This window comes from Cyclopterus lumpus, chromosome 1, assembly GCF_009769545.1.
Source record: "Cyclopterus lumpus isolate fCycLum1 chromosome 1, fCycLum1.pri, whole genome shotgun sequence".
Classification (NCBI taxonomy): Eukaryota; Metazoa; Chordata; class Actinopteri; order Perciformes; family Cyclopteridae; genus Cyclopterus; species Cyclopterus lumpus.
This window is the reverse complement of record NC_046966.1, coordinates 5,990,130-6,012,797: the sequence shown is the minus strand read 5'-3', so window position 1 is coordinate 6,012,797 and position 22,668 is coordinate 5,990,130. Positions and strand designations below refer to the sequence as shown.

At 43.6% G+C, this 22,668-nt stretch overlaps 2 protein-coding genes across 4 annotated transcripts; one reads left to right on the top strand and one right to left on the bottom strand.

Annotated features, from left to right (window-relative positions):
• The first annotated feature begins 1,043 nt into the window (after positions 1 to 1,043).
• On the top strand, positions 1,044 to 8,766 carry LOC117737007. 2 transcript variants are annotated; one of them, XM_034542716.1, is made up of 11 exons: positions 1,045 to 1,267; positions 1,676 to 1,821; positions 1,926 to 2,082; positions 2,653 to 3,036; positions 3,679 to 3,960; positions 4,048 to 4,071; positions 4,200 to 4,301; positions 4,420 to 4,450; positions 5,587 to 5,636; positions 5,795 to 5,829; positions 8,082 to 8,766. In XM_034542716.1, the coding sequence occupies exons 1-11, from the start codon at positions 1,201 to 1,203 to the stop codon at positions 8,178 to 8,180; spliced, it is 1,377 nt and encodes a 458-aa protein (XP_034398607.1). In that variant the 5' UTR covers positions 1,045 to 1,200; the 3' UTR covers positions 8,181 to 8,766. The 2 variants fall into 2 exon arrangements, with proteins under 2 accessions (XP_034398609.1, XP_034398607.1); XM_034542718.1 differs by lacking the exon at positions 4,048 to 4,071 and having other exon boundaries at positions 1,044 to 1,267.
• Positions 8,767 to 13,600: 4,834 nt separating this feature from the next.
• On the bottom strand, positions 13,601 to 22,214 carry si:ch211-207j7.2. 2 transcript variants are annotated; one of them, XM_034541331.1, is made up of 4 exons: positions 22,125 to 22,214; positions 16,985 to 19,343; positions 15,488 to 15,561; positions 13,601 to 14,351 (listed from the first exon to the last, which is right to left on the bottom strand). In XM_034541331.1, the coding sequence occupies exons 2-4, from the start codon at positions 19,296 to 19,298 to the stop codon at positions 14,256 to 14,258; spliced, it is 2,484 nt and encodes an 827-aa protein (XP_034397222.1). In that variant the 5' UTR covers positions 19,299 to 19,343; positions 22,125 to 22,214; the 3' UTR covers positions 13,601 to 14,255. The 2 variants fall into 2 exon arrangements, with proteins under 2 accessions (XP_034397222.1, XP_034397232.1); XM_034541341.1 differs by having other exon boundaries at positions 14,336 to 14,431.
• Between the last annotated feature and the right edge of the window lie 454 nt (positions 22,215 to 22,668).

Sequence of the window (22,668 nt, the reverse complement as noted above, 5' to 3'; positions counted from 1 at the left end):
GTGCACTCCTCTAAACCACACTCTGCTTCACAGCAGAGATTCAAGTGTGTTGATCCGGTTCATAAACATCTTGTTCCCTCTATCAGTGAGCTCAGTCTCTGTCATCCAATGTCTCTCTTTTTTCTTCTTCTTTTTTGTTCATCATCTTGCAGACCTGGCTGCCTCAGACCTTTCCCACACAAAGTCTACTTCTCTTTGCGTGACAAGAGGCCGAACGTGACGTACTCTCAGGCTTTATTTCCAAGAGTAACAAAACAACAACATGATGACAACAAAACATTTGATTTGAACAGCGAAGAAACAAAAAGCAATGACGTACTCAATAACCACACTTTAATACTCCTCTAGGAGCTATGTTGGACATCTCTGTCTGCTTGACTCAAAAACAACTGGACATTTATTTTCACATATTTTCACATCGACCACCCCGCTTGGCACACGGGGGAAGTTTCAGTTGGTTGCAATTTGCAACCCCGCCACTAGATGACGCCCAAATCCTACTCGCTGTAACTGAAATAATTTTTAGATTAGATTAGATTCAACTTTATTGTCATTGCACATGTACTAGTACAGAGCAACGGAATGCAGTTTGGCATCTAACCAGAACGGTATATACAGATTATAAAATACAAATACAGATGAAATTAACATTAAATAGTGCAGAATATAAACGGAGGCTATACTATAAATGGAAACTATCTAGGGTTGCTAGCGCTAATATTCAGTTCATATTTACTTGAGTGCAAATAGATTGTATCAAAGTATCAAAGTGACTGAAGTGCATAATAAATAATAATAATGTTGTCTTCCTGAAGTTATCATAATAAATATATTTAGAAGAATGAGACATTCAAGTGGCGCTCGATTAAAAGTACTTTGTTACATTCCATGCGGGGGGATTCTGAATCGGCCGTGTCTACATTAGTGTGCTGACACACACATATTTTTACACGTGGGTTACTGAGACGCTATTTATTCTCATCCCGTATTCGACCAGTGGAATCCAAAAAAGGAAGTGTGTTTACTGGTTCAACTTCCCCCCAATCGCTCAGTTTTCAAGAGGATGTGATACATATTAAGAAAACATAGAGGAGAGAGGGGAAGAGAGAGAGAGAGAGAGAGAGAGAGAGAGAGAGAGAGAGAGAAGGGCATGCTTGTTTGTGCTTTCTTATACTATTCAGTCTTCTTCTTGTGTCAAAGATGCAGGTTGTTAGTGGTGGTCAATCCCTGTGGATATATCTGTTATTCACTTCTCTACAACTTTGGGGTAAGTGTTGTATCGTAGTCGTTTCTAAACACATCATATGTATGGCTGAGTTTTATTGTTTTGTCTCAGAACAATATATTTCTAGTAGAAATGTAAATTTGCTGATTTTTTTTCGAGCGGGAGGAGAGGGTCAAAGAAGGAGTAAACGACGTCCGAAACTGCCATTAAATGTATAATCATCAACACATGATTTACTACATTTTTTTAAGTTACCGGCAATATCTGAATCTTGAATTTCATGTTCCATTGTTGTGTTGTCATCAGCTGCAATCGCCGGTGCAAAGTGAGCGCCACCACCTGTAGCAATCACAGCTGGTGCTTCACTGTTGCGCCAGTTGAAAACGTGTGAAACTCAAGTGATTCTGGCTGCATGTAAAACCGTCCTCTCTCTTTCTCTCTCCTGTCTAGGAAGGCTTTCGGCCTCCACCTCCTCTCCTCTGCCGGCGCCTACACTTTATATCTATTCGAGGTCAAAGGGCTCCGTGGTTCTGGCTTGCCGGACTCCAGAGGGCCACCGAGGGGATAAGTTCATGTTGTTCCGGTACACAGAACAGGTATATGTGTTTGTTGAGGATGTGCAAATGTATTTCTGTTTTGTGTCCAGTGTGCTGGGCTCCTGTGGTTTTACTCTTCTCCGTGTGTCCATTCCTTCATCGAGATGGACTCTCAGGAGCTGCAGTCCGGTGCCGAGGAGGTCCAGTTCATTGTGGGGGTAAATGAGGAGGATCCAGTCCAACTCTTCTGCTGTCTGTACAAGGACCAGGGCCGTCCTTTCAGTGCGTTCAGTCAGTATTTGCAGCTCGAGCCCCCAACAGGTGCGTCTGTTTTTTTCTTTCTTCTTTCAAATGCAAAGCTTTTAGGAAATCTGGCCTGTGACGGATTCAAAATCATATTTGACCCTGTAGTTTATTCAAGGCAGACTCTGGTCTAGTAGTAGTAGCGGATTTAACGTGGAACAACAGAGTTTGCGGAGTCGCTCCGTTCAGTCTGCACCCACAAGTGATTCGACATGTGGTAAAACATAATAAACACTCCCTTCCGCTGCGCTCCACCCCCCCCAAACACACTGCTGCATGCAGGTGCTCTCTGTGGTCTCTTATTGTCCTCCGCTCTGTGGGTGTGTGCAGTGGTAGTTACATCCTGCACTTCATATAGAAACCACACACCTACACGCACACACACACACTCAAACATCAAACACAACGTGGGCTGGCTTCCAGGGCCGACGGTTACAGAGGGAAGTGAGGCCGGCAACTGTGGCACACCGAGGTTGTTCGCCTTGCGTTTTACGTGCTCTGCGTGCACTGCTGTGACAAAGTGATGGATCCACACAAGTGTGGAGATAATTGTTTCATTTTCCTCTCCACTTTCTGTCCTTCTCCCAGATGCAACCCCCACTCGCTCCGTCCCCTCGGTCCCTCCTCCCCTCTTGTCTGTGCACCCCTCCTCCGGTGTGGTAAAACGCGGGGACATGCTGTCCTTCAGATGCTCCGCCCCTCTACCGTCCCAGTCTCAGTCCCAGCAGAGCAATCGCAACAAACCGGTGACCTTCCTTTTGCTGAGGGCCTCTGAGCGAACGGGGGCGGCATCTGTCACCCAGCAGCCTCGGGCCAGTCGGCTCTCAAACCCTGAGCTCCAGCCGGGAGTCTTCAGTGTTGGGCCGGTGAGGGGAGGAGAGGAGGGAGAGTACACATGCATTTACCAGATCACCAAAAGAAAGGCGTTGGTGAATTCAACTGTCAGCAACGTGGTTCAAGTCACTATTACAGGTGAGGATGCCCCACATGACTGTTTGCTCTTAGGGGCCCCAAACTCAGCATCCCTGTTGCTTATCTTGTTGCAACATTGACTTCCTTTAAATCTTTACTAAAAACTAATATGTATAAACCTGCTTTACATTAAGTGGGGTTTTCTTTTGATTGATTTGCTCAATCAAACTGGTTCATCTTCATATGTTTCCGAAATATTTCAGTGATTTTACTGTTCTGGCAATTATTTATTTGTTACATCTGACACACCTTTTAACGTAGTTTTACATTTAGGAATAACGTTGTAACTGTGATGCATTCTGAAAATATAATTTGAATGAATTACTGTATGATTGGGATAACATCTGCAATTGTGAATTTATTGGCAAGTATTACAGTGTTCAAACAATTTGAAATATTTTGTAAGAAGGGCTCCTGCTAATAATTATTTTTCATTATGCATTTTTTACATAATGAAATTCATAAATTGTTATGTTTTTAAAGTGAATTGACATATTTGAATGGATTTTTTCAGCCCGATTCCCCCAAAATATTCATTTTACTATCATATAAGATCATTTGAGATGGTGTATATTTTGTTTTAAGCATATACAGTATATATATTTATCTTCTGGCTAATGTTTCATATGATTTTGATTTCAGGCACGTTGCCAGTTCCCACCCTTGTCCTCCAGCAGCAGACGGACGTGTGGCATTTGCTCTGCACAGGGTCGCCCGCTTACCCCGGCGCTGTGTTCTCCCTCTACCTGGCTGATAATGAACTTCCTGTCGCCACTCAACATGCCACCATGATCAACAATCAGGTCACCTTCCCAGTGCCCGTCCAGGACACCCCAGTGGCTTTGTACCAGTGCCAGTACGATGTCCTCCTGGGAGGCAAATGGAGCAAGTCTGAGCGCAGCTTCCCATTGGCTGTAACCAGAGGTGCAGATTCACGGTTGTGTGTGTGGTTTTATTAGAGCGTAATCTGACTTGAAATGTGACCGTTTGGTTCTATTCTCATGTTCGCAGCAATTCCTCCTCCATCATCAACAGGTAGAACAACAACAACATGCCATTGTTTCATATGTAGATGCATATATTATGAATTGTGAGTGGCAGGAAGTAAAAGAAAAGAAAAGAAAAGAAAATGACTCAGACTTATGCCAGTGTGATGTCGGCAGATTTGTCCGGTGTGGACTGGCCTCTCGTTCTGGGCTCTTTCTCCGCTGCGGTGTTGTTCCTCTGTTCAGTGGCACTCGTGGTTGTGGTGGTACACAGGAAAGGTATGTGTCACATGAATCTCTGCTTTCTCACATGACACATTTACACTGTCGTGATTGTCTTCCTTTGTGAAACTTATTATTGTCTTCTCTTCTCTCCTCTTTTCGCTCTTCTTTAAAGTAAAAGCATCAGCCGAGGAAAAGAAGAAAAGGTATTGTCTTTTCAGTCCTCATTAGCCTTACAGGCCAGTAAAGGATCACTGTGTTTATCACGGTCATGTTGTCTTCCTGAAGTTATCATAAACAAGTGTGAATTACCATCAGCACTGTGACAGCCATGACATGAGCAACATTTAGAGGCGGCGTTCACTGTAAATATTTCCTTTAATTTGGCAACATAACAAACGGTTTAAAGCATAAATATCACTAAGCCGTAGAGATCGAAATTGCTGAGAATTTGTCCAAATTGGACACGCTACAAATAAGAGTTACAAACAGGTTCATCCTGAGGGGCTGAGGTTCTACCCAGAACCATTTCCTTTATTATTTTGAGGTGTTTTCCAAGGGTTCTTTGTGGTACAAAGGATTCCATTAATAACCCTTTTTATCCAAAGAACCCTTTTTGGAAGAAAGAGTTCTTCAATAATTGTCGAAAGCATGGGTTGTTAGAAGGGAACAGCACACCCAATCAGAAAGAACCAAGGGGCTGATGTGGTGCCCTGGCTCGTCAGGGTTCTAGATAAAACTCTCGGAAAAAAGAGTAAAAGGTTTCACGGTAAAACTCATTCCTAAAAACTATGATGGTAAACATGATTGATGTGGTTTGTGGTGCTGTAGATAAAACCCGAGGAAAATAAAAGCCACTGGGAGGGTTCCAGATGAAACACTTGGAATACTAATTAGCTCTCTGTTAGCACCCTCAGAAGGTGGAAAGGTTCTGGATAGAACCCCCAGAGAGGGGTCTGGGTAGAACCATACAACTTTCTGTAGAACCTCTCGTAGGGGGCTCTAGGTGGAACCTTTCACAAATTGTTCTAGGTATATACCTTCACGCTGAGTTCTAGGTAGAACCCACTAAAAGGGTGCCAGGAGTCCACCAGGAACCAAAAAGGGTTCTCCTTTGAGGACGAGCTGAAACCCTCTATGTAGTTTGAGTAGCACCTGTATTTTTAAGAGAGTATAAAGGTTAGTAAGGTTAAAGGGCCAGTGGAGCAAAGTTGTGTTGATCCTTCTCAATGCAATAAGAGCATCCCTTTCACATTGCAGGCTTGCCTTTATGCAAGCTGATTTTCATGTAAACCAGAGTTGGTATTGTGGTATAAAATGTCGCTTTGTTGAACTGTTTCAGACAAGAAGCGCAGTTCTGGACTCAAGTTCATGCTAAGGACCATGTTGTTGGTGAGCTTTACGTCATGTTTAGAACTTGTTAATTGTCTATCCATTCACTTCCCTTCAATTTCTTTGGGACGATTTTGTTAGTTCTGCAGTAAATTGCATGAAAGTAAAGAGATAAACTGATAAAAGGGTTCTTGTTGTTTTTCTTCTCTGTTTTGCAGACCTGACACTCAGGCGTACAAGCTTCACCTCTCAGGTAATTTATTCATCAATACCTGAATCTACATTTGAAAATAAAAAAATCAGTTTTGATCAACTATGATTAAGAAACTGTGACCTTCTTACCGTTCTTTATACAACACTTTGGATAAGAACGGCAGGCTTTTTGTCATCGTCAGCAAATCCTATGAAAGGACCAAAACCACCAAAGGTGATCCGCCCCTCTCTCAATACTTTCTGACTCTCAGTTTGTAGCTCGCAGCCTGAAGCCAAAAGGTTCCTAATGAAGATGTGGATCTAAAACAGCTGGACACGGCAGTTCTTGGCAAACAGTACTCAAATGGGAGTAAATAGTACATTTTTTGGGGGGGATTTTCAGCAGTAGATTAATACGCATTTGGTGTTTTGAGTATCGAGGAGGACAGTATTTGGATGCACAGTACTTAGTTAGTAGGAATAATTAATTGATGGTGTTGGTCTCTTCATGGGATATGTTGACATTGAGAAAAACAGAATATGCCCAGACTATGCATGTTCAATTTTGACACAAAAACATTGCATATCATGCAGAGTTTTCTCTTTTCTTTTCTTTTCTTTTGGTATTTCTGGCATTTCTGTGGCCTCTGCAGTATGTTTCTCCTGTAGTATGTTTGTCCTTTTGACAAACAACTGTAAACTTCCCTGATCCCTTTGCTGTAAGCAAAACGTTCACGCACGCACGCACACACACACACACACACACACACACACACACACACACACACACACACACACACACACACACACACACACGCACACAATTGCTCCCGTAGCTGTGTCTACGGTGTATGAATGTGTGTGAATGTTATTTAGTGCTGATGTGTAGGTGGAAATTTAGCTCCTCCCATCAATGTATGAATGGGTGAATGATAGTTTTAATAGTTTTAAATAGTTTTAAAGCGTTTTAAAGCGCTTTGAGTGGTCGGAAGACGAGAAAAGCGCTATACAAATACAGGTCCATTTACACACACACACACGCACACACACACACACACACACACACACACCTTCATATGCACACGCTGCCCATCACCAAACATACTGTCAACCCACACACATTCCTCGTTAGTGCGATAGCGCAGTGTTCGGGTCCGCCTCTCACCAGTTGTAATCGGGTTCATTAATTAGCTCGATGAAGGGCTCTCATTCGGGTAAGGACTCTCTCCAGGCTCTCGCTTCCTGTCTGTGCTCTCTGTTACCGAGCAGCCTTCTTCAAGGACAGAACGTTGTCATCGCCAGCTGATGGAAAGACTAACCTTGTTATCATGAAACAGCTGAAATGAATATTTGATTGAATATGTGTGTCTCTGTCTCAGTGGTGTAGACTTTCCTTGGACTTAAATAGCAATTCAATAATCACAGCTTGGTTGCATATTTTTGTAAATTATATCTCGTTTTCCGACACGCTGTCACTGCACAGAAAAGAGAAATGTAGTTTTGGAAGTTATACGAATGCAATGGATATCTGTTTATTGACCTTTTCACATAAGGTCATTGATAATAAACGTACGCTTGAAGATTATTTTTTGGGGCATGTTATGCCTTTATTTGATAGTAATAGTGGAGAGGGACGTGCAATGTGGGGGAAGAGAGAGTACTCAATGCTCAGGGCGTTCATACCCATGTGGTATATGCTCTCAGGCATCCTGATGTGACCCTTCCAGTGGAGACAACATTACACAGTGCCTTCTTGTACACCCTTATGGTACATAAAACAAGATACAGGGACCTATCTGGTACCCTTCCAGTGAAGAAAACATGATGAGGTGTTCGCAAGGGTGTTTTTCCAATGGCGGAAATATGAAGAAGTGCCCTCCAGGATACCCTTCAAGTGGAGAAAACCAGATGCAGTGCTCTATTGGGTGTCCCTAAATGGAGAAAACGTGACACAGAGCCGTATAGGCTGCTCTGTATGCTATAAAATGTCCTGCGCCTTGGTGCCCAACCGCATGCAGCTGGCCCCTCAGACAGCCTGAGTCCGCCACTGCTAGCGACAGAGTATGTAGACCACGTCATGTTTTAGGAGTGTCCGAAAATGTTTTGCGATGATGTGACGCCGGCGATGAAAGTCATTATATATGAAATACCCGAGACAATGTGGCGTACTGCATTCAGATACACAGACACAGATACACTTGTTTGGAAGTAAAAGCAGAGGTATGCTATGAACTATGCCACAGGAAATGACATCACGGTGAGATTTTTTTTAACAAGCTTGTATGTGTGTGTTTGTTAATGTGTTATGTGTAGGAATGGGCCAGCCTGGACACAACTACGGAGACAGCCTCCAGATCTCCGCTATGGAACTCGCACTCCACATTCACGACCCCCATCCATCCGATCCATTAGATCCAAGTTTGTTTTCTTTAGCTCGCCCCGTGCGTGTTTGTACTTTACTTGAGTTTATCAATGTAGCATCAGTCGGAGTTACACAGCAGGACAGGAAGGGCTGTTTCCTCACTTCCTATTTCATGTGTAGCAGTAACATTTCACAATTTGACAGGATATGATGTTTGTTTGATCTTTCATCAACCAGTGAATATAAATATAGATCTTTATTGTTATTATTAAGTTTGTATCTGTTTCGTGAATAATTTACCTTCAGTTTCCCCTCAAAGTGTATTCTTAACCTGCGGGCTCCTTTCAGTAGCTGCTCTGGAGCTTCCTTTTGTATTATAGTATATTTATATGCAGTTAGACCAGACGTCCTTGAACTTATTAACAGCTAGCGAGTGGATTGTATCAATCTGTAAATTCTTCCTGGTTTGACTAAGATTACAATGTTTTCTTTTGTCGTGCTATTTGCAGATGTGCAATACATTCTGGCACCATTATGTAAAATCAAAGTGTGTACACGTCGTAATTGATATAGAGCATATAACTTTTTGTTTTGCAGTTACATAGTAATGGAGATAATAAAGTTAATCTACATGAACTGGATCACAGGCAGATATGTCAAAGTACTTTCCCTTGAAAAAAGAAAAAGAAAATATACCCTTACTTGAGAATATCTATGAATACATAAATGTTATGTATGTACTGTGTTACATACATTCGGTACATATATAAACCTACCTTACCTTCTTACATTGCATTAGAGGGGATTTAAAAGGCCTCACTGAGGACCTCAGTGAGGAAAAGACTACTAACAACACTGCTGCAGTGTTGCTAAATATTCTGCAGAGGGCACCGTTTGGACATCATTTACATGTGAGAAACATAAACATGAAGAATGTCATTTATCAAATTGATCTACATTATAATGATATAAACCGGCCCTTTGATCAGTGCAACAGCGTGACGCAGACGTCCATGAAGCCGAGCAATACGGGCTGAAAAAAAGCCGGCAATGCAACAGCCGCTAAAATGTGCCGTGGCTCACTTTTTAACATGGGACAAGCACGAACCCTAAGGACATTTAGCCCTCATATCTGCAGTGTATTAGTTTTATTTATTTTTTTTATTTCTAGATTGTCAGAGAATTTGCTGAGTCTTCAATGCTGTGCATTGAGAAAGTAAGAAAGTAAAAGGACTCAGGAGGGGGAGACGCCTCCCACCTGTTAGTGTGACTTTTATGGTGGACAATAACTCAGCAGAGAAGGGAAGCAGCAGAAAGTCAACACTGTATGAGTACTGAGTTTTATTAAATTTGACTGGCCTCTGCAGCGGCACAGGGCTTTCTCTCAGTAGCAGAAATGTAGACAGGGTTCAAGGATTTAAGAATTGCAAAGTCTGCTTGACTCGTCATGCTTGATTCCAAATGTACTCTTTTCTCTGCCGCGCGGCGAAGATATTAGGCTTCTATATTTTTTTATAATAATGATAAGGTGATGAATTTAAGCGGCCCCTTAATTTGCACCCAAGGCTGCTGCGTAAGAGACACGCGGAAACAAATGAGCCAGGTTGATATGAATTGACATAGACTATCTTGAAACTCATGATAATTGCCCTTTTAAAGCCGCCCCATGCTGTGCCTCCATGTAATAGCTGAAGAGTGAGTGCAGAGGCTCAACATGAAGGTGTGTGCTGAAATCTGAAGACGGTGGGAGTTTTTGGCAGTCGGTTTGGGTTCATGGCTAGAGGGAGGATTCAGGTTGAGTAGCAAGCGTCTCATCTCAAAGAAAAATGCTGCGATCAGTCAATTCCTTTCCTGTCTGCTTCAGACACATTAGTTCATCTCTCTCTCTCTTTCTCTCCCAATCTCTCTTTGGAAAAATAATTCAGATTGTAAGGGCGAAAGCAAATTTGAGCTATTGAGAGTAATGTTAATATTACAAAGCATGACAAACCATGCACTCTTCCCGAAAAGATTATCGTTGATGAATATTGCAATTGACTCCATCTACAGAAGACACATGTTTCTGAAGTTGCAGTACATAGTTAGCCTAAAACATTAGGACAAAATGCTTGCTGCTCACGTAATGTTAAACGTACTGAGTGTCCGGATCCATCCATTCTCCCATTCAGTTTTTCGGTTCCGCAGATTGGAAAAAATGAGTTCTGGGTTCTTTGGCCTGTTGGTAGTGCATCCCACGACAGAACAACGGAGTGGTTCAGACAGACGGGGACTACAGATATATTCAGACGGTATGACAAAAAAAAAAATCATGTTTTTTGGACATGTGATACATGTGTAAACATGTTCTAGTAGAAACCCCAAAAAATATGAACCTGAAAATGAGATGTCCCCTTTAAAGATACTGGTACCGATTTCCATAACAAGTCTTGTTTGGAACAGATCCTGAACCACACTTCTGTCACTCTAGTAGATATAAATAGGTCCTCTCCTGCTCTCCATACAGTAAGACAGACTGCATGTGCTGGTATGGTGATACTCTGAGACTCAGCTGTGCCATTGTATTCCCTCTTCTCTTGAACTTCAAAGTAAACACAACACACACCCACGTAAAGCATTAGGATATGTAAAAGGGACATATGTGAGGAGGAAGAATACTCTCCGTATCCCTTTTCTTGTCTGTTGACACAACACACACACATATGACAAACTAAAGGCCTGTGTGTATTGCATCAAACACATGAGGCCCTTCTCATTTCCCAGTTCTCAATTCCTTTCCTCACCTCCTCCCCTGAGGAAGAGACGTGAGGAGGGAGCGGCATGAGGCAACAGGCGTTTAACGAATGAGACACTGTCTATCTATGAGAACATGGAATACAGCAAATTAGTGAGAACGTTGTTATTGATGTAATAATTTGCCGTCAGCAGCAGTTTGCATTCGTAAACATGTCGGGTTTACAGCGGTTGACTTTACATTTAAGATAGAAACATAATATCAAGGTGAAATGTCATTAAGGAATGCGGTGAGGACCGGCTGTCATCTTAAATAACTACAAAATTATGAAATAGTAGCACACATATTAGTGCGTGTTTTCCACAACTGCTTTCAGTTTAGAAATTCAACACCACAATTTAAATCAGTCCTGCTTTGTGAGCTAATGTACTCTCCTCTATACTGTTGGTAGTCATGGAATGCACATATTCTGTAAGGTAGTCAGGTGCCTACAGCTACACAATGCAATCATTTAATGGATGGGGCTTAAATGTTTCGAGTCCAAACGGCAGGGAGAGAACAGCAGACAAGGTCAAACGGGCAAACGGGCAAACAGGCCACAAGAAACAGATCTCTGAACGAAAGTGAACACAAACAGAAAAATAAAAAACGCGCTGGGCCGGACTGACTAATGGGGAAGTGGGAGCAGGTGAGCAGGGGGTCATGGGGTCAGGTGACTGCAGGGCCAAGGAGAGACAGGTAATACTAATCAGGGCGGAAGTGAAGTGATCTGAAACGGGAGGAGAGCATTAATGAGCGGTTTGAAACAAACAAAACAAAAGCTAAGGCCAGGGCACAGTATGACTATATGTGTGTCTTGTTCTGTGGGAGATAGATACACCTTTAATTGGTTACGCTTCCAATCCATCAATTTCCACTTTAGTTTCAAAGAAAGCATCGCAAACATTTCTAACTGAAATTGGCTGAAGTAAAGGTAGCAAAAAATGGCGGCACAAGTACCTTAAATTATACTTAATAACAGCGCTCGAGTGAATACACTTAAGTTACATTCCACCAGTACGAAGGAGAGTTTATCTCCACGCACACAGACAAAACTCATTTGAGGCACTCGCATATCATCCACACATAACAATGAACCCACACTCACACACACCCACACACAAACACACACACACACACACGCACACACACACACACACACACACACACACACACACACACACACACACACACACACACACATATCCCCATCACTTCCTCTCACACTTTTGTCCCCTCGACAAAAGGCATTACTAGAGCGCCGGCTGATCCTCTAAACGTCCGACTGTCTCGCACAATGCTGCTTCAAAGACTTCGTGCCAGCCGGACTTTGAAAGCCGGTGATAATGAAATATCATGGAAATGAGTCTGGAGCTGAGCGGGTGACGGACAGGTGTGCAAGTTTATTTTTGGGTCACCAGAGTGAGAGACAGAGACAGACAGAGAGAGAGAGAGAGGCGCCTGTATAGGTTGCCATGTTTGATTTATTGAGCATAAAAAAAATGAATCTTTGATCTTTAACTCTGATATTATTCATAGCTAATAAAAATATACTGTGCTGTGCAGGTCGTCTCCTCACCGCCAAGCTTTTAGTCTTGTCGTTTGTTTGCTATAATTCGTTTTCAAATATGTTCAGACTGTACATCACTCGCTGTGATGCCCAGCCTTTTGGTGCCGTGCCATCAGACCTGGCAGCGGGGCAATATGAGGGAAGTTGCCTTGTGAGGAATGGAGCTTATTAATAATTTTGAGCACTTAAGTTGGCGCAGCATAATAATAATGTGCTGGTGGTGTCGGCGGGCTACGTCCAGTCAGAATGAGGTGATGAATTATTCACAGGAGATTGAGAGGTCACTAAAGCGTGGTCAGCTGATCTCACCTCCACACACACGCCAAAGGTGCTGCTTCATTCTAGCAAAGCATCTAATCTTCTTCCAAAGCCGTATCCATGGTGATGCATTTCCTCTTTGACCCCCGACAGTGTGAGGGACACAAATAAAGACAGAATGTGGGGCAGACGATTGTTCAGCGGAGCAACATAAATACATACAGTACATATGTTGTTCCTGAAACATAGTGCCAACGGGTCAACGGTTATGGACCTTAAAGGGACAGCGTGCCGCATTTGGTGCCCTCTAATGGTAATGTTGTAGATTGCAGCCAACTGAATACCCCTCCCCTTCCAAGACTGCTGTAATGTGAGCGTAGTTTCAGGTGATTGTACACAAATGAAAACATGGTGATGAATAATATATTCCATAATAGAGCTCTCTAAATCCCACCCACTGTGCCTTTAATTAGTTTATTTTAGGCTGCAGCATTAGTTCATAGAATAACACTCCATGCATTACTGTGATATCATGTCTGCCAGTCAGATACAAAAATAAAATAAAGGAGACAACCTTAATCAGGGGAAATAATCACAGAAATGACACACGTCTAAGCAACGGAACAGCTATTATTTGAATATTAAGTGTGTATTATGTGGCGTCATTCGGTTCTGAAATCCATCTTGGAGAAATCCAGCTTTCAGTGGGGATGCGTGAAAAATAACAAATAAAGGAGCCATTCATGGATTACGGCTGATGCAATAATTCAGATCACTGGCCTACATCCACTTAGTTACCAGATTATAAGGAACACAATAGCGCGGAGGTTAATTACCTTTGTGAAGCTCTCTGACACAATAACCGACCGAGATACACAAAGGTGGGATTTATTGCATGGCTCACTTTGCATTGGGTTGTACAGGTGTAATAAACAAGCAACTCGGTGTAAGACATCGCTGAAGGCATAAAATCAGTGATGACGCATTGTTTTTCGAGCTGGAAAATGTTGCACTCAAGCTATTTTCATCAACAAATAACACCAAAAATATTCAAAAAATCCAAACGGTAAAGAACTTCATTAATGTTTGAAAATCCCATTCTCCCTAAATTTACATTTTTCTTCTCTCCAGTGCAGAGTTATTATTTATTTCTTCGCCTTTTTACATTCATTAGTCTCAGAGTTTTCCAGCACCAGAAACAAGCCCAGGGTTTATCCACGAATAGGTGGCCCTCCTCCTCCTCCTCCTCCTCCTCCTCCTCCTCCTCCTCGATAAAGGACTCTTCAGGGTTTTCAGTTCACTGCCAATCCTTTTCCTCGCTCCCAATCCTCCTGACCCCCTTCGTAGCCTCAATCCCTGACCTCTTTCTCGCTTCAAATTTTCTCTTTCCTCCTCAAGTATGCTCCCACTTTCCTTACACTGTTCTCCTTTGTGCAAATCTCACTTTCAGCCCTCTATTTAAAAATAAACTATAGGTCTCGGTTAACCTTCCTCCCTACTCCAGTTGTTTGCTCCCTCAACGCCTCCTCAGTCGTCTTCCAAGTTGTGTCCGTTAACCAGGCCTGACTCCCAGCGATGCACCAGAGGGGTCTTCTGTCTCGGGGTCCGGGGACTCTGGGCGACCTGGGTTAAAAGACAGGAGTAATGGACAGCGGGAGTAAGTGGCAATTCCAAAGTAAAGGATGACGGAGACAGAGTGAAAGCTGGAGGAGAAAAAGGAAAGAGAATTGAAGAGTAGAAACATTGAATGTGTGGATAAAAAAGGAACGGATGGATTTCGTTTGGACGAGGATCATTAGCTCTACGAGTCAGAGGGAGGTTAATGCGACTGTGGTCCAAGACCGTGTTCGGTGTGACTCAGTCAACAACTGAGGCCAAATTCTCCTGCGATCCTGCGTTTATTCCTGAACTCTAATCAGGAACCAGGTCTGTGCACGAAGAAGATAACGAAGAAGAGAGAGAGCGAGAGAATGAGGCAGGGACAGGAAAGAGAGCAAAACATTGTTAATGCCAGCGTCAAACTGAAGCGTGCAGCTATAACCCAGCGTATCAATGCCAAACTGAATTAAAGAGCTAAAAGCACTCAACTCTAATCAGATACCACAGTTTCAAAGAGATGCAAGACCCACAAGGCAGGTAACGGAAATCTGTGGGACACTATTGACTACACACACACACACACACACACACACACACTCTCCCTCTCTCAGAGCTGTTCGACTTTTTCCCTTATCTATAAAGATAAGCTTCTTACTGTGTGTTCAGTATGTTATCAGATGTTTGTGGCCCATATTTGGTGCAAAAGAGAAGCTGACATCCTCCCAAGAGCCTTTCGCCCTTGGACCCGTTTCAATCCGGCACAGTCTTAAACTCACAGGTTCGTATTCATGCCGCTGAGAGACTGAACTGAACCCCCAAAGCGACATTGTGATTCCCATATGAAGTCTCAGTTAAAGAAGCTTTCCGATTGTGGAACCTGATATCCTTTTTCTGCCTGCATCTCTTTTTCTTTAATACACACACTGTCTTTGTTATTTCAATCTTGCCTTGCATGAGTATTATTGACCTCCTCACACCTCTCACACACACACACACACACACACACACAGTCAGGAAGGTGATTTGCCTACATTTCCATGTCCTATACCAAGTGTACAAGATAGGTAGGGTTGGTTTTATCCGGCAAAAATAAAGCAGCAGTTTAAATAGTGTTGTAATGTTTGAACTCTGCATTAGGTTGACTGGAAACGCTGACTCACCTCTGGCCGGTCAATCCTCTCCTCTTCAGCTTGGGCCGGGGGCCACTGGCCTAACTTGCCAACTGAATGGCGTGCTGCAAGAGAGAGAGAGAGAGAGAGAGAGAATAAATTAAAAAGGGTGAGCAAGAGTTTGCATCCGGGTGGCAATGAGGCAATGGTTGTCTGTGCTCCTTCACTGTGAGCAATGAAGTAAATTAAAGAGTCAACATGAAGAAGAGCAGAGGAATGAAGCGGGTGCTGCTTTTAGGCGCCATCAGGCGGACGGCAAACAGCCCAAAGGAATGGTTTAGGGTGTTAAAAAACACCATATTTTGCTGTGGTGATTGAATGAAATATATGAAATGTGTTATTCTAGTAATTCTAGTAACTTAAACTATGTTCTGCTTGTGTGAAGGAGTGTCATCAACGCATCATCCAGCTGTACTTTTCCGTCTACCTGATTCCGTGTGAGTGCAGCATTAAGGAATGAGAACGTTACCTTGGTGAAAGGAAAACAAAAAGTAGGCACCGGAAATGAGGTTGCATAACTCATTATCTGTAAAACAATACGTGATTGTTCATTTACCAACATTGAGTCATGGCCATTCAGGTGCTGGAGTAGGACACCGCACCCTGTTCGGTTTGTCACGCAGTTGTGAAACCTACGAGGACCGGTGACACTTTCATCCATGTTCAGTCACAAAAAACCTGTTGGCGACACTTCCTGCCTACATAACACAAGCGTGCACTGCAATCTGTTGTCTGTCGTACGAAACCACACAGACCTGCAGAGGAAGTCAAGCAACCTCCTTGAATAACGTAACAAACGTATTGACTTATTTTTAACCAAACCATTATGTTTTACCAAACCTAACCGAGTAATTGTGTTGCTTTGCTGCTTTGCAACCCTAATCTGGGAGAAGATAAATGTCCCTCGAAACTTAATTCAGTCGTATGGGGGCAGAAGTATCCCTGTTTGGGAATCACTGCTCAACAGTGCCCCGCACACAATGGCAGCAAAGTAGAAATCACACAGAGATGAATGTTCATAACTTATCCTCTCAGCAGGCGGTATTGGCAGCACAGTATTTCACATTTGCTTGTGTTGTCTTAAGTCTCTATATCACACTAAGAGCTGAATAAAACTAAGTTGTATGCACATTTCGAATTCTTCATCCCAAAATTGGCCTCTTCCAACGCGTTTCTTTCCTGCTGACACTATAAACTGTTGAGGTATGACTCAGGACTTTTGCCAAACCTCAGCTTTTGCAATTAATATGACAGACTATGACAGCTATATTTATTGGGAAATTACCGAATTTCCCCACTGTACAAAATTATTGCTCATAACAGCCAATGCTGATTTCAAAAGCTGTTTTGGTGTGACCATGAGAACAATGATACATCATATCATTACAAATGACACACATAATCCCACACACCACAAGCATCCAAACACACAAACACATTGCCCCCCCCCCCCACACACACACTTCAAACACTCTGCGCTACACCAACCTGCTGTGGGTCTCGTTCCCCCTCTGGATGACGAGCCAGGTAAGTCAGGAACAGCCAGTCCATTCAGTGACGAAGAAGGAGACAGCGTGGTGAGCGGCCTCCCTCCTCCTACCCGCTCTCCTCTGCCCCCATACAGACTGGCCCTCTGCTTGTGAAGGTCCTTTTCCCTCTCTTGAGCCTCCCGGATGTCCTGCTCCACTTTAATAACATTTGTTGAGGGGCGCAGCTTGAAAAAGGGGTTCTCCTTGTGTGCCTCTTCATCCTCGTCCTCCCTCATTTTAATCCCACTATGTCCTCCTGTCCTGGATGATAAGATGTCAGGACGTCCAGAGTCGACTACAGTAACGGGCTCTGCTTCTGGTTTGGCGTGGCAGAGCTTCTGCGCTGGAACACTCAGATTGCTCTCTAGGATGATGATCTGACAGGCCGTCCCCTCAGAGAACCCTGGTCCTCTGGGAGTCCAAGCAGAGGCACCCCCTCCTTTAACTAAGCTCGGGCTCTGTGTGGGAATCCCCTCCTCATATGAGCCTCCTATGGTGGATGCCTGCGTTGAGATGTCCTCCTGGTTCTCCAGGGTTGAAATGTCACTGGCGGAGGACCAGGATGTGGCCTTACTCGGGGCTGACACAGTCAAAGTTGAGTCACTGGGTTTCTGAAAGGCCTCAAAAAGCTGTTTCCTCTCTTTGACTTGGCGTACCGTGCCTTTGTCATAGAAGCCTGGAACTTTCCCAAGTCTGACCAGGTCCTGTTCCCTCTGGGTCTCATTGTGGATCTCGTGCTCCATCTTTTTGCCCGCAAACTGCCTGTCTTTGCCTTGACTCCTCTCAGACTTAGCAGACTGGCAGAGAACCGTTTTCCTTAAAGGGATCTCTACATACTCTGGCAAAGTGGGTGGATTCGGAAGCCCTCTGGATCTCCTCAGGCTGTGTTCACGCTCTACAGCCCGTCGGATCTCCCTGTCAATGGGAGTCTCTTTGGGCACAGCTGCTGGAGAGACCGTAGAGATGGTGGTGGTTCCCTCCAAAGTGCTGCATGGGGAGAAGTCCGCTGAAACTCCACTGTCGCTCTGGCTATCATCACACGAGTCACTCTCCATGCTTGCGTGTTTACGGGACACAAAGCTGTGTTCTTCGGTCTTAACCTTTTGCGTTTGGACTCTTTTTGAATATTTTAACAGTCCTCCGCCGCGTTGCTGCCCAACAGCCTTGTTCCTTTCAAGTCCACTCTCTTTCTGCCTTCCCCCTCCACCTGTTTGCTTGCTTCCTCCTTCTGTCATGTTCCCCGCCCTGCTGTGTCTTTCTCTCACAGCTACAGCACAACCAGAGCCTGCCCCGCCCTGATTGGACGGCTCCGTGGCAACGGTCGACAAAGGTGAAGAACTCTGGCTTAGCACCTGTTGTGCAGCTTCCTGGTTTCCTCCCCTGGGGGAAAGCTCACTTTGGCTCTGGTGAAACAGCTCCTCCTGCTGTTTGGCTGAGAGACATAAAGGCAGGGTTGCTGTTGGGTCTTGTTCAGTGGGAACAGAGATATTGACAGAATGTGAGGGGTGGAGAGGCTGACCAGACATAACATCCACGCTCACTTCCTCTTCTTCCTCGCTCTCATCAGCAAAAGGAGGAGAGCAAACAGTGTCCACATCATCTGAGTTTTTTCGGTCAAAGGGAGAATGACGAGCTGTTGAATTTGATCCAGCAGCTGCAGCCGCTGACATCTTATCTTCAGGTTCACCGTAGTCAAAACCATCCTGTAAGAAGTTCAGCTGTGATGCATCTACCTCTATATTTACTGGCTCAGAGTGAAGAGGGGGCCACTCTTGACTATCAGGAGACGTAAGGGCCTCTGTTGGGTCCGACATGATCTCAGCCACCTCCCCCTCAAGGCTGGAAAGGCTCTCTTTCTCGAAGCATTCCTCTGTTGATGAAGCACTGAGGGGAGGAGGTGGGAAAGGATCCTCACGTGAGACAACTGACTTCTCCTCTTGATCCTGTGATTCTTCAAATTGCTGGGCAACTAATTCTGTCACCATGTCATCTCGTGTCTTCCCGGGGTTGCACCGACTAATTCTTGCAGATTCCTGATTTTCCGATTTGGTTGCATCGGATGTTTCGGTTCTTGAGAGCGTTTGGTCCCGAGCTCCTGGCTTCAGGACGTCTATGTCCTCTTCAGGTTCTGCCCTGGGAGCCTTTCTGTCGTGCAGAGGGGAGTTGTGGCTCACGGTTGCACTCTCCTCACCTTGCGCCCGGAACTCCTTGACCCGCCCATCTCGCGAGTTGACTGTACTCTGTTCCTGCCAGGCCACTGGCTTTGTTGCCATGGTGACAACGAGTCTGCTGATGTAAAACCCTTTGGAGCAATCGGTCTGAGGGAAAGCGGAGGGACACAGAGAGGGAAAGGGGAAACAACACTTTTTTTTTATTTCAATGCAGTTTAAATGATTTGCTGTGGTATTAATACGCGAGGGACTCATCGTATTGTATTTACTGTGAAATAGCTTTGAAACGTTTAATGCTTCGTTTTTTATTTCTGTTTTCAAACCTCTGTCAACCTGTGTTGCAACACTGCACCTGGTACTGAAGAAATAAACTTGAATTTTGGGCTTTCCAGCTCCTCTCTTTTTCTTTAATACACACACTGTCTTTGTTATTTCAATCTTGCCTTGCATAAGTATTATTGACCTCCTCACACCTCTCTCACACACACACACACACACAGAAAACTCCTCTGTCGTCTTCTTTTCAGCCTGCATCCTGACAAACTCCCGTTCCCATCCATGGTGATTCTCACCAAGCAACTCTGGCTGGACTCCAACACCATCATTAATGGGAAAGTGGATCACAGCACTGGGGACGACTAGTCTCTGATGACCAACAGGTTCGGATGGACAGATACAATAGATAAGGATTGGCCGCATGACATGGCAGGACTAATGGGGAACGCTGTGACAATGATGGCAGAGCATGTAGGCCCCACGGCAGAACAACGTGGCCCATTGTGGGTAAATTAGAGTGCGAGCAGTGAGTCATGAGAGCTATGACAGACACTGTGCACAGCCAACAATAATTAGTTTTAGGAACCATTCACCAGCTGCATACCATCACTGACTTTGGGCTGTCATTTGGTAAAATGGTGTTACTATCATTCCACCATTATGTTCTTATGTAAAATCATCAATAGAGTTTCCTACACTACAATAAAGGTGCCACCTATAATTATATAGGGTCCTTTTCAGCTTCATGGTAGAACCTGTTAAATAAGTTCCACCTGGAACCCTTTCAGCGGTTACTACCTATAGAACCCAACATAAAGGGTTATGCCCGGAATCAGATTTGAAAGGTTCCAACCAGAGATTCTACAGACAACCCTTCTCCTGTGTAATGGTTCCACCAAGAACCCTCTCTGAAGGTTGTAGTCCACCATCTGCTTACAAAAACCCATCAAAGGGGGTTCTACCGAAAGCCCTTCTATATTCCAAGGGTTTCATCTAGAACCCTAAGAGCCGGATCTGATGTGGTGCAGCAACCCTTCAACAATCACGGTTCACAATCACAGTTTTTGGGGTTGTGTGTGCTGAATTGCGGGTGTTCTCTTTTAAAACCCATGCTTTCAACAATCCTTGAAGAAATCTTTGAAAAGGGTTTGTAATGGAATCCTTAGTCTTTCTCCACAAAAGGGTTATTCAGGAGCAAATGGTTCTGGGTAGAACTTCAGCCCACCAGGAAGAACCCTTTGTGGCCTTATTGTTAACAGTTTATGTCTACATTATGAACAAACAGCTTATTAGAGTAGACTCAGAATGTGCCATTGTCTTCATTCAATACCCATAATGACATGTGAGAGAGGTAATGGGATAGTTGGCATGACTCAATCATGCCACCTGTACTGATTACAGACAAAGAACTGGGCCATAAACATTCAGCTATTACTTTGAGTAAATTACTTCCGGCCCTGCTGTACAATATACCACACTTTGATCCAAAGTGACTTACAATAAGTGTACAAACTCAGAACAACAAGAATCAAGAAAGTAAAGTTTCTTCAAGAAAGCCAAACTACAAAATGCCATAAGTAAGTCCCATTCAAGTGCCACTGAAGTGCTAATCTGTTTTTATTCAAGATATAGTCGGAAAAGATGTGTTTTTAGTTTCCGGCCCAAGATGTAGACTTTCTGCTGTCATAAAGGTAACATAATGTCACTCATTGACAGAGAGTTCTCAATGAGAAGTTTCATTGTGAAACGGAGGGTGAAAGTGAAACGGCGATTGTTGTAATCGTTCAAACTCTGAAATCTATTGCAAATCTCTGCTTAAACAGTTTTATTCCCCCACACCCGCTGATTCCGTTGAAAATCCTGCTGAGAACAAACTCGCTTAAATCAATTAATACAATGATCCTGCAACGCTACAGTAGAGAAACAGTTCCCTCATTTATATCGTGGTACGGTAATGTAATCTGACTACTCTCTAGCATGCTTCTGTACGATATTTCCCCTATGTACATTTCCTTCAACATCTAATATGGCATGCTGTTAGGTTTCATTTTCTAAGATGCTCGGAGAAAGCTGGCAGAATTGAACCAAAGATTCTCCAACTCTCTCGTTGGGTAAGTGAGGTTGCAAGAGATTGCGGATTAAAACTCCCTTTACATAACAGACTTATGTTTTGCTCATTATCTACAAAGGGGCTCACTTCATCAAAAGAACAGCAAAATCATGATCATCATTAAAAATACATCTGCAACGGGCCTTACAAATAAACGTGCCCTCCTTTCCGGGGTCAGTAGTGTCCTAAGGTAGTTTAAGATCTGAGGCCATTTGACAAAAATGCAAATTAATTGAAATAAATGCAGCCAGCTTCATTCCTAATTAGAATTAGTTCTGCTGCTGTTTAATGGTTGCTGACATAGTTATTTGCACATTTTACAGTCACTTTCTTTGATATGCTTTAGTCACTGTGGCAAAAAAGTAACACCAGGAAAAGCAAGTCTCCACAGACTGTGAAGCATCATTTATGGTACGCGGGTTGTTTTCTATTGTAGCAATCATTCACCTTATGGAATTTAATGAACACAATGTGTCCACACATGTCAAATTCAACAATAGCAGAGTGAAGCCCAGAATACAAGAACCTACAGTTGCACGTACCTGCTAACACAATGTTATGATGCCCTCCATATGACGGACACCTTGTTTTGTTTCAGGTCACTCTCAACAGCTCTGCAGCCTCTCTCGCCCGTACCTCCTCCCTTGTGCACACTAACACCCTCAGCGCGACCATTGTGCACGCCCACATTTGCATAATTTGCACACACTAGCAAACACAATAAGTACACAGGACCGACGTACGCAGACGCATGTGCTTGAGGCTTACCACATTGTTTTGAATCTGTATATATATATATATATATATATATATATATAGCACTAATCCAATTAGTGAACAACACACATGCATTATTACATCATGCAACGTGAGTGAGGAATGTACCAGAGGGTTCACTGGGTGATTATGTCACAAACACACTTCAATTGCTTCCTCTTATATCTGGGGGAGAGAAAAAAACACTGTATGATTGTATAAATCATTACATGCTTTAAGATTTTCTGTCAATTTAAATGTAATAACAGATATCTATGGAGTTCATTGACCTGTTTCAAAGCAACAGCACACTAATGAATACATCTATAC

Coding starts and splice junctions, on each gene's coding strand:
- LOC117737007 (XM_034542716.1), top strand. CDS start 1,201: ATGCAGGTTGTTAGTGGTGGTCAATCCCTGTGGATATATCTGTTATTC. Junction 3,037..3,678: donor GGTTCAAGTCACTATTACAG/GTGAGGATGCCC, acceptor TTTTGATTTCAG/GCACGTTGCCAGTTCCCACC. Junction 5,830..8,081: donor GTACAAGCTTCACCTCTCAG/GTAATTTATTCA, acceptor TGTTATGTGTAG/GAATGGGCCAGCCTGGACAC.
- si:ch211-207j7.2 (XM_034541331.1), bottom strand. CDS start 19,298: ATGGCAACAAAGCCAGTGGCCTGGCAGGAACAGAGTACAGTCAACTCG. Junction 15,562..16,984: donor GGGAACGAGACCCACAGCAG/GTTGGTGTAGCG, acceptor TCTCTCTTGCAG/CACGCCATTCAGTTGGCAAG. Junction 14,352..15,487: donor AGAGGATTGACCGGCCAGAG/GTGAGTCAGCGT, acceptor CTTTTAACCCAG/GTCGCCCAGAGTCCCCGGAC.